This window comes from Lynx rufus, unplaced genomic scaffold (genome assembly GCF_022079265.1).
Source record: "Lynx rufus isolate CCGP_SWC_20201006 ecotype Redwood Valley unplaced genomic scaffold, mLynRuf1.p SCAF_1, whole genome shotgun sequence".
NCBI lineage: Eukaryota > Metazoa > Chordata > Mammalia > Carnivora > Felidae > Lynx > Lynx rufus.
In genome coordinates, this window is record NW_025814823.1 from 3,949,161 (window position 1) to 3,960,603 (window position 11,443).

The following is an 11,443-nucleotide window of genomic DNA, read 5'->3' on the forward strand; positions in this document are numbered from 1 at the left end:
ATTAGGAAATTATAATATAAAAGACAGAAATAAGAATTATCGGTAGCAAAATACAACGTTCACCTACAAAACGAATAGCACTTTAGAAGCTGGATCTTGTTTCCATGTGGATATCTGTGAGTGATTTCTGTGTATTTTAGGGAGCAGAGAGGAGGAACACTGGAGATAAAACCTGTTAAGTCCCAGGCCCCAACTAACAGTCTCAAGTTGAACAAAAAATAGGATGGGATGCTTTTTGTCAGGGGATCTCTTCCAAACTAATTCTGAGAAGAGGCAATAAATATGCCAATTTGCACACGATCTTGGGCAAGTCACTAAACTACGTCCAGACTTGTTCCAGCAAACATCACAGAGGACAGTGACCTGAGTGTAGGTAATTTCTATGATTCCTATTAATTAAATCTCTAAGTGCCGAATTCGACCACAATATCCAAAGAACAGAGATGATATGGAGCCGGCTCGCACACAAATGCACGCAGTAAGGAGAGCGAAGGACCGCGGGCTGCTTGCCAACTTTAAGGTGTACAAAGACCTCGCCCAAACCCCTGCCCTGTGTCCCCTCAGTCCCCAGTCACTTGCTTCTGAACTGACGAGCCCCTACTCCCATTACCACCAACTAAATCTTCACTTAAAGTCACTTAGCTTTGGGGCGCGTGGGTGGCCCAGCGGGTTACATGTCCGACTCTTGGTTTCGGCTCAGGTCATGATCTCACAGTTCGTGAGTTTGAGCCCCACATCGGGCTCTGTGCTGACAGCGCGGGGCCTGCCTGTGGTTCTCTCTCTCCCTCTCTCTCTCTGCCCCTCCCCTGCTCACTCACTCTCTCTCTCTCTAAAAATAAATAAACTTGAAAAAAATTTTAAATGGATTCTATTCACCTCTGTCTACCCCCTGACAATCCACACTTTCCCCATACTGTCCTAGCATCTTGAAATAAAATAGTTTCCAAGCTCACTTTCTGTGAACCACTGAAGGTTCTGTGAACCTTCTGTGAACCTATGCTGAAAGATGACCTTAATTTGCTCCAACATACCGTCATTAAAATCACTAACGATGGGAGCAATCTGCAACCAGCACCTTTCCAAGAACAGCTACTTAAGTTCAATTAAATACACCTAATCCTTACTTTCTAGAAACTTACCATCCAAACTAAAACATAATGAAGACCAGGATATGAAAGGCAATAAACATTAAAATAAATTAGGGGGAAGAAAAATGCATAATAGTTGATCTACTTTTACAGTTAATTGAGGAGGTTTCTTATGAAGCTTAAACACCAAATAATTTTTGCAGGTTCTTCTATTAGTGCTTTCATTTAAGGTTGTTTGGTTTTTTGGTTTTTGGTTTTCAGTGAGTGTATTCAAACTAAAAGAATACACTGTAAATAGAAATAAACAACTAAAACCATTTTGTAGCAACGTGGATGGAACTGGAGAGTGTGATGCTAAGTGAAATAAGCCATACAGAGAAAGACAGATACCATATGGTTTCACTCTTATGTGGATCCTGAGAAACTTAACAGGAACCCATGGGGGAGGGGAAGGAAAAAAGAAAAAAAAAAGGTTAGAGAGGGAGGGAGCCAAAACATAAGAGACTCTTAAAAACCAAGAACAAACTGAGGGTTGATGGGGGGTGGGAGGGAGGGGAGGGTGGGTGATGGGCACTGAAAAGGGCATCTTTTGGGATGAGCACTGGGTGTTATACGGAAACCAATCTGACAGTCAATTTCATATTTAAAAAAAAGAAGAAGAAGTAAACCTCTTTCTAAACCCAGGGGTCAAATGTGCTCATGGCCCCTGAATGTGGGTTTGCATTATTTTGTCCATTCGGTCAACCGGTTGGTTTGCAGCAGCCCCACACGATGTTCCACAAAAGTTGTAAAATTACATTATGTATTTACATAAGATTATTGAAAAAAGCGTTCCTAGAGCCACACTGTGCTTGACTACAGCACCCAGCAACCGAGCGGGCTCCTTTGCCTCTGAACCCTCGCGTCCTTACGACGGCCGCACTCACAGCCCGGCCGAGCCAGCAGGCGCGGAGGGAAGGAAGTGCAGCTGTTCAAATCTAGACGACGTGTTTCAAAAGTCAAACGCCACCGGGACTCCCAACTCTTTTTTTTTTGCCAAAGTAAGTTCACACACGTATACAACACACGCCCTTACCTTAAGGATCTGTCCTCCTTCCGGATATCTTCTTAAAATGTCCTTGAGAAAATCAACAAGCGGTGGGGTTGTTTGACCAAACCGACCTAAAGCACAGAACGCACTTAAAAACTGATTTTAGAAGAAAAATCCCCCGGCTGTTGCCCACGTGCTGTTTGGTTCCAAGACCTAAGGAAACTTGGACAAATTATGACTTCACATGAGCTGTCGCAGCTCTCGGCTCTGAACGTCTACCTGGCCAGACACAGTACGGAGCAGAGCGGACTCATTTATCAAGTCTCCACCTTTTTAATCAAAGTACAAAATTCGGTTTTTAAGAAAGGCTCACAAACAGACCATATATCACAAAAGATCATTCATTCAAAGACGGAGAGCATGGGGCGGGCTGTCGCCAGGCTCCAAAGCAAGCGAAGTCGATGGCAGTCTTTTGTGGGTGCTCTTGCCGCTAAGAAATAAGCCAGAGATAGTGGCGGCTACTAGGCCATGGTTGATATTCTCAAACCCAACTGACGTTCTGATTACGCTGAAATCGGCCCAGTCACTGTCCCAATAGCTGTCCAGTTCAAATACCCTTAAGCATTTCCTCACCGAGAGATGCTTAGAATTGACTGACCCGGTGACCTTCGGAGAGCTGACAGGGAAGTATAGAGAGGACGGGGAAAGGGAAGTAACTTCTCAGACGCACAGAAAAACACACAAACAAAACTGGGCGTAAACTAGCGAAATCATCACTACAAATTTATCTGCATCGTCGGGGTGCAGCACCCAGCGGGCCCAAGCCCCAGCAGGACTCTGCTTCGCAGGGTACTATGCCCCGCACGTTCTCACAGAAAATTCGCTAGCTCCGCCCACCCTGGTTTTCCAGCCTGATACAGCCTCATCACATCCCGTGGAATACACCTTCGTTGCACTTTTAAAACATAACCGTTATGCAACTAAAAATGGCACAGGCTCCTGGTAAAATCAGTTCAATACCTCCCCCTTTTAAGCCTTTTGATTGAAGGTTTACAAAAAGATGACAGTTTCTGAAAGTCAGATCTCCAATCTTGATCCAGTCAGATAACTGAAAGAAAAGAAAAGAAAAGAAAACAGTGTGTGTGAAGAGCAACGTTGTTCACTCAAAACTACTTCCATCCTTTTACTCACTTAAGAAATAATGCTTGTTGACCTTTCTTATTAGGAAATCAGTTACTGTGGAGAAGTGAACATTTCAAAGAACAGAAATTTAGTCAAAAAGTTTCCTTAAAACCTGAAAGGACTTTTCCTTAACTAATTACAAAACAGATAAAGATACATATCTGCTTTGAAACAACGTAAACTTTTAACGATAAATCGGGATCGTCAACATAAACAAAATCTTCCTTTTTACAGTTCCAAAATGTACCGCTCAGAAGCCAAGGCCAGATCAACCTTCTCCCCAGCATTCCTCAAGTGCTAAGATGGGGTGACCTCTCACAGGTCAACAGCCTGCAAAAAGTCACCCAAAAGCTCACCTGCAAGAATCTTCCTAACTTAACACTCCCCGACAGGGTGCGAATGACCTCATTCACCGTATTAAAAAGTCAGTGTTTCCAACCGTCTACCATCATCCCACACGGAGATCCTCCAAGGTTCCTAAAGCTCAACCCGTCAAAAGTGACCTCACTGGGTTTCCTTCCAAACCCTCCTCTGCTATCTTTTATTGTATATCTCTATTAATAGGGGCACCTTCTACCTCTGCACCTCGGAGGGAACGCGGGAGAAGCCCTCTCCCTCTCTCTCTCTCTCTCTCTCTCTCTCTCTGCAAACCACATGGCCAATTAACCTTCCAGGTGCTACCAGGTCCATCCCCAATTTCCCTCAGACCTAACTTGCTCTTCTCCGTTTCCAAGTGCTCATGCTCAGACTCTCAGTATTTCTTGGATTTTTATGACAATCTCTCATCTGGCCTCCTTACTTTCTGTGTATCATCATTCTAGTCCCCATTTCTAAAACACAAATACATATCATTTACATGTATTACATATTATATAGTGTATATATAGTATTATATACTATTATAGTAGAGTATATATAGTATTATACACATATAATATACACAATATATATAATACTATATGTATGGTATTATATATAATAATTATATATAATTTATATTATATATAGTATTATATATATATATATACACACACACACACACACACACACTCACACACACACACTCCCACTGAATCTTAAAGCAAGCCTGTAAAAACTAAAAACTCCCTGCACAGGAAATATGAATAAGAATAATCCTAGCAGTACTGTTGCTAACCACAATTATTTTAGACACAACCCCAATTCTGTAACATATTGACAGAGCGGAACATCATCCAACAATGAAAAAATGGGTTAACTAAGCTGCACATAACTCTGGGTGAATATTCATAACATAATACTGACTTTAAAAAGATAATTCCAAGTTACCACATATAGAATAATAAGCTTATAAAGTTCACAAAGAACTAAAAGTAAACAGTGTATCACTCAGGTTATAGACCTAGGTTACAGACCCACACATACACATATATGGATATATATGTTCCTAGGTATACATATGTACACACATAAATATACACACTTATGATAAAACGACTGAAACAACTACAAAAAAGGCAACAGAATAATAAATGCAAAGCGGTAAGGGAAAAGAGGCACACGGGCTGGGGCGGAGAGGAGCACACAGGTAAATACAAACTACCAACAGTGCTCTTCTCCAGTTGGATGATGTCATCAAAGTTGTTCATTCCATAGTTAGTTAATTAACTACTTAATTACTGAGAGCCATGCATAAACCAAGGATTACTAGTCCAATTTAGCACAGCTGAGGTTTATCTGAAGGAAGAAAGGCAGGAAGGGAGGAAGGGAGGCAATTTTTAATGCAGGAAGAAGTTTGCAGGTCTTAAAGAGGCCTTGAAAAGGAAGAAGACAGGGTAGAATCGCGTTCGTAAACACGGATGTAACTGGCTATGTGAGTCTGACAGCGAACGCTTTTGGTGCAGTGTCATCAGTGACCTGTCTACAGGGAAGTGATTCTCCCAAAGAGAAATCGAGCAGCACAGATAACTGACCTCAGCAGGGCTCTCAGCTTTCCCCTCCGGAGTCTGCCAAGATTAAGGAATTTGGCTGGGGCCTCTCTCCTTCCTAGACCCTACACCGCTCCAACCAAGCAAAGTAACATTGGTCCTACTCCTCTCCAGAGGCAATGAAATCTTAAAAGTTGCCCAGTTAAGTCTTTAGTATACAGACTTAGTATATAGACTAGTATACAGACTCCCTCAAAAACTTCAGAGATGATCATTTTCATGGACTATGAAACAACTCTTTCCAAATTACTAGGCAAACAATACGATATTAATTACAACCTGGATCTCCCGACCCTTCTTCCTTTGTTCAGTTGTCAAGGACACAAGGAGTTGTGAGACTCAAGACTCAAGAGTTGACAGAAAGGACATTTTTGATCAATTAAAAGACAGGAAAGTCAAATCACGCTTCACACCTCCTGGTTTGAGGCTCGACCACATTCGGTGCAGAGGAAACAGCTACAATGAGACAGTCTCTTCATCAGACCGGAGGCAAAGTGAAGAACTTAGAAATTCCACTTCCAGGCCAGGGAAGGCAAAAGAGGGACAAGGACAATGAAGGTGGCGGATGGCCCGGAAAGACTGAGGACTGAGAAAGTGCCTGATGCCAACTATGTCCCAAACAGACCCTAACCCGTGAGTGACAAGGAGTCCTCAACAGCTTTTGCTTCCTGCTTACCCTGACATATTTAGGATTCCATTATCTCTGGGTCTGACTCAAGGCTTGTGAACATCCCTGGCGAGACCTTCTGCCTCTCTACATCTACCCCTCTACCCTGCGCACATGCACACACGCACATCCATTTGTACCAACTGCCGTAATCATATCTTTCCAAAGCCTCCTGTATATCCTTTCCTTCTAGCTTCACTGTGACAGTCGGTCACAATCTAGAACCTCACTAGCTCAGGACAGCACAAGCTTCCTAACCAGAACCCCCTCACCCAGCCACTGAATCTGAAACTCTCTATGCACCACGGCCACATTCACTATCCCATACCAATGCTTTGCACAGACACCTCCAAAAACACTTCTAGAGGCAAGACTGAGCCACGACTGAGCCTTAGGGTTTGACCACATGTAGGGGACAAGATGGCAAAGCACACCCAGAGGAATAACCAAAGAAGTGGGTACAGAACCAGGAGACTATAGACAGGAAAGCTAAGAGACAGAGATGGGCCCAGAGAAAGAGGTAAGAATGACAAATATTTATAGAAGAATAAGCTTCTTAAAAAGTTCATAATTTGCTCCTCAATTCTGTCCAAAGTCCTCTAATGAGTCACATGTCTACGTGCTACCAAATACGTAAGAAGGGCTGAGCTGTGGAGGAACATAAGAACAGTTTAACTGTGAACCTGTGTCTAAGTGGTCAAGAGACCATGGTGTGGACCCAGGTACACAGACGGTCAAGATTACATTGAGGGATTGAAAAATACCAATGTTTGTACCGGATATAAATCCGATACTTGTAAGGTCATTCTGTGTGGCTCAGTATTCCTTGTATATCTGTTTAACATTTTTTTTGCCTCTTCTAAATCCTGGAAAGGCTCTTTTATCTTCTAAAAAGTGAAGGTATTTATGAGGATAAAAGAATGGGTTAATTTTCAGTAAAATGTTTCCATTTAACTCCTTTAAGGAAATTAAGTTTTTTCACAACTTAAAGAATATATAGATCACAATATGAAACATTCCCATCTTTCAAAGTTTTGATTGAAGCCATTCATTTGCACCCCAGAAATTTTAATGTGAAAGAATAGTTTCTATAATATAGTCTGAAGATCCTTTGCCTAAATTTCTGTGATTCAAAACTGGGGGGGGGGGGGGGTAGGCGGGTGTGTGAAGGTGAGGATTATTCCAGTTAAGTATACAACACAATTAGAAAAATCTGGGGGCACCTGGATGGCTCAGTCGGTTAAGCCGCGGACTTCAGTTCAAGTCATGATCTCACTGTTCATGATGAGTTCGAGCCCCTCGGGGGGCTCTGTGCTGACAGCTCAGAGCCTGGAGCCTTCTTTGGATTCTGTGTCTCCCTCTCTCTCTGCCCCTCCCCCTCTCGTTCTCTCTCTCTCTCTCTCTCTCTCTCTCTCTCTCCCTCCCTCCCTCCCAAAAATAAAAGATTAAAAAAAGTTTTAACATAAAAAAAAAAAAGAAAAATCTGAGTAATGGTTAAGTCACTTCAAAACAAGTAAACCAGCACAAAAACCCTCTGGCTACAATGCCCATCGAAAAAGTACCTTAATTTCAGGAAGTGAAGATTCAGACGAAACGGCGGGCAGGGGGCAGGGTGACACAAACGCTGAACCGGCAAATCAATTAAAATTGCCACTCACGAGGGGAAACCCCGTGCGCTTTTTGATCGTGTTACTCACAAAGCATCACGTCCCGGGTGATCGCTAAATCCACCTCTGCCCTCCACGACGCGAGAATGAAACCCGCCCAGTTTCTCTCTCAGCGAGCCCACTGACTTAGCAAGTGGATGCGCTACAACCCCGAGCACAGAGGCGGGCCCACCGTCCTGCAGGGAGAGGGGACCGGCGCGCCGTACCTCCCTGTCGCCGAGCCACAGCCGCTGCTCCGACACCGGGAAGCCCGTCTCGGCCAAGATGCGCTCCTTGATGTCGCGCACGGTCCAGGACGCCCGGACGGCCACGGTCCTGCAGCCCACGCAGCCGGGGAGGACGGTCACCCGGAGCCACCTGTGCAAAAGGCAAAGGGACCTTCAGTGGGGGCCACGTGGGGGCCCTCCCGCGCGGGGTCTCGGAGGGCGGGGAGCCTCGCGGCCCTGGGCTCGGCCCGGCCCGGCCCGGCCCGGGCGGGGTTACCTGTCCCCCATCGCGAGCGTCCCGGCCGAGCGCGGGCCCGCGTCCGCCCCAGCGCGCCGCGCCCGCTCACGGCCGCCTCCGCCGCCCCGAGAGGCCCGGGGCGGGCACCGAGCGCGGGATCCTCATGGCGCAGGCGGGCGCCGCCCCGGCCCGGCTCAGCCGCAGCCCCGGGAGCGGCGGCACGAGCCGAGCTGGAAACGCGAGAGGAAGCGGCGGCCGCGGAGGCGGGGCGGGGCGGGGCCGGCGGCGGCGGCGGCGGCGGCGCGCTCCCGGCCGGCGGGGCCCCAGGAGGCGCCGCCCGCGGGCACGCGCCCGCCCGCCTGGACCGTTAGCCGCGTGGGCGCCCCGCCCCGCCCGCAGGCCCCGCCCCGCCGCGCGCAGGCCCCGCCCCGCCGCCCGCGTCCGCCGAGGCGCCAAGGCCCGAGGACTCGAAACACTTAACGGTCCGCGCGGAGCCCTCGCGGAGAAGGCGCGTGTGTTTTCCCCGGCGGGGTTCAACAGGCCCGGGAGCGGCGGAACTAGACATTCCTGGGGCCTACGCCGCCGTCGCCTTTAATGACTTTCCATCTCTGGCAGCGTCTCCAAATAAGACTTCTGGTGGCCTCGCAGGCACAAGCTACCGCCGTGGTGGCTGCAGAAAGAAGAGCCTTTCGCGGTTTCGTGATTGTTTTTAAGGCACAAAAGTAGGATCAGTGATTCAGTCTGCTGGAGGAAGGAGCAGTAAGAAAGGAATAGAAAGTAATCGATGACGATATACGTGAACATATCCTATGCCGTGTTGAAATATACGTAACTTATTTTGGCCATATTTTATGGTTGGTAGCCTGTTTTCCCATGACGCCTGCAAGCTCCTTGATATCAGAAACAGGCCTCAAGAGTCGATGGAGGGGCGCCTGGGTGGCTCAGTCGGCTAAGCGTCCAACGTCGGCTCAGGTCATGATCTCACAGCCTGTGGGTTCGAGCCCCGCAACGGGCTCTGTGTTGACAGCTCGGAGCCTGGAGCCTGCTTCCGATTCTGTGTCTCCCTCTCTCTCTTCCCTTCCCCCACCCACGCTCTGTCTCTCTCTGTGTCAAAAATAAACATTAAAAATTTTTTTTTTTTTTTTAAAAGAGTTGATGGAATCACCCAAGAGTAACTAATGTTGCCTTGTAATTTGAAAGCGTGCTAGCTTGACGAAGCTTCAGAACATACCATTATTTTCCTCTGGCTTATTTCTCAGAGGTAAGGATGAGACACATCAGGGGCCGGAGGGGGTGGGGGGGGCAACATCTATTACGACAATTCAAAGGCTATGTCCTGAGGAAGTAAACTTGTGTGCTCCTTGTTTAATACCAGGAATAGAATTAAATTTTAGTGTTGGCGCAAAAAAAAAAAATAAATATTAATGACTGTTTTTCAGTTATCACTTTTCTCCCTCTTGCACAAAAAAATATTACTCAGAATTAGTTATCAGCAATAATAGAGTACCCATACAGAATATTCCATCCCTTCCTTCTAGCCACATTTAAAAAGGAAAGGCTGGGGTGTCTGGTAGCTCAGCCCGTTAAGGCTGGGACTCTTGATATTGGCTCTGGTCATGACCTCACCATTGGTGGGGCAGAGCCCCGCATCAGGCTCTCTGTTGAGAGTGCACAGCCTGCTTGGGATTCTCTCTCTGCCTCTCATGCTCGCTCTCTCTCTCTCTCTCTCTCTCTCAAAATAAATAAACATTTTAAAAAGGAAAGTCTGTAAATCATGCAGCTCTTCCCCTACTTGGAACAAGTACGCACAGTCAATCAGAGAAGAGGCCAGAAAACCCTAATGGACAAATATTCGCTTTCTCAATCAGGCAACACTGTACATGCAAATGCATTAGAATATCACCAAGGAGAAAATCTCACTGAGCTGCTGAGCACGATCCCCCAGGATAAATCCTCCACGCAGAAGTCCTTTGATAACCCCCGGGTCTACCTGCTTTCCTTATGCTCTCTCCTAGGGAGACAGGCAAACGTGATGTGGTACAGAATTAAAGCCTTGAGGAAGAGAAAGGCCCCTAATGGAGGGGATTTCACAAGAAGTGAAGCAGATCTGGCTGGGAAAGGGGGCTGACCGTAAGTATCTTCGAACATCTGGGGTTCGAAGTATATTCAGGATACACTCTAAAGCGTTAGTCTGCATGGGAAATATAAATCTGGAACTCAAACAAGATGTCAAAGCTAAGGATATAGATTTAAATTTTTTTTTCAACGTTTATTTATTTTTGGGACAGAGAGAGACAGAGCATGAACGGGGGAGGGGCAGAGAGAGAGGGAGACACAGAATCGGAAACAGGCTCCAGGCTCTGAGCCATCAGCACAGAGCCTGACGCGGGGCTCGAACTCACGGACCGCGAGATCGTGACCTGGCTGAAGTCGGACACTTAACCGACTGCGCCACCCAGGCGCCCCAAGGATATAGATTTAGAAATCATTTGTTTAATCATTCAGATAATATTTGTTAAACCCCTCCTCTGTGCTAGATGGACACATTTCTAAGTGATGGGAATAAACAATGAACAAAACAAAGTCAACATCTCATGCTTGCATTCTAGGGAAGGAAGCCGATTAATAAATAGACAAAGGATATATGAATTCCTCCTATGGTGGCAGCCAAGTAGGGATAAGTACTATTTAAAGGTGGGGGGAGGGAGTTGGGGCAGGACAAGATAAGAGAGAAAAAGAGCTAAGATGGTCGTAGAACTTTCTAAATGACATGTGAGAAGAGGCCTGAATGAAACACAGGAGAAGGAAGTTATCCAGAAGGAGGTTATATGAGAAGGAAGGGGGGGGGCAGAGCAACACTTGTAGCCCATGCATCCATCGTCTCTGACCTGGATTTGGGGTCATCCCTTCCTACTTGTTGCCTCCCCTCTATTTCTCTCCTCTCCAACCCATGCCCCAACTGGCCACAAAACCAAAGTTGGAACTGACATCTGTTCTGTTTGCTGATAGCTTCCCAGAGCCTAAAAGAGGTCCTCACACAGAATAGGTGTGCAGTAAATATGAAGAAAGGAAGGAAGTGTTGAGGGAGGGAGGGAGGGAGGGAGGGAAGGAAGGAAGGAGGGAAGGAAGGAAGGAAGGAAGGAAGGAAGGAAGGAAGGAAGGAAAAACAGAAGAAGGAAGAAAGGACAGAAGGAAGGAAGGAAGGAAGGAAGGAAGGAAGGAAGGAAGGAAAGAAGGAAGGAAAAACAGAAGAAGGAAGAAAGGACAGAAGGAAGGAAGGAAGGAAGGAAGGAAGGAAGGAAGGAAGGAAGGAAAAACAGAAGAAGGAAGAAAGGACAGAAGGAAGGAAGGAAGGAAGGAAGGAAGGAAGGAAGGAAGGAAAAACAGAAGAAGGAAGG

The 11,443-nt window shown here is 46.4% G+C and overlaps 1 protein-coding gene across 1 annotated transcript in view; it reads right to left on the bottom strand.

The window, feature by feature from the left end:
• The window catches only part of SACS (sacsin molecular chaperone), a 41,897-nt gene extending 33,784 nt beyond the window's left edge, over positions 1 to 8,113 (bottom strand). Inside the window, exons 1-4 of the mRNA XM_047077748.1 lie at positions 8,085 to 8,113; positions 7,808 to 7,958; positions 3,139 to 3,226; positions 2,164 to 2,249 (exon numbers count right to left, since the gene is read on the bottom strand). Of these exons, the coding sequence (XP_046933704.1) occupies positions 2,164 to 2,249; positions 3,139 to 3,226; positions 7,808 to 7,958; positions 8,085 to 8,095 (336 nt within the window). The 5' untranslated portion in view covers positions 8,096 to 8,113. The remainder of the gene's footprint in view (positions 1 to 2,163; positions 2,250 to 3,138; positions 3,227 to 7,807; positions 7,959 to 8,084) is intronic.
• Positions 8,114 to 11,443: the final 3,330 nt, after the last annotated feature.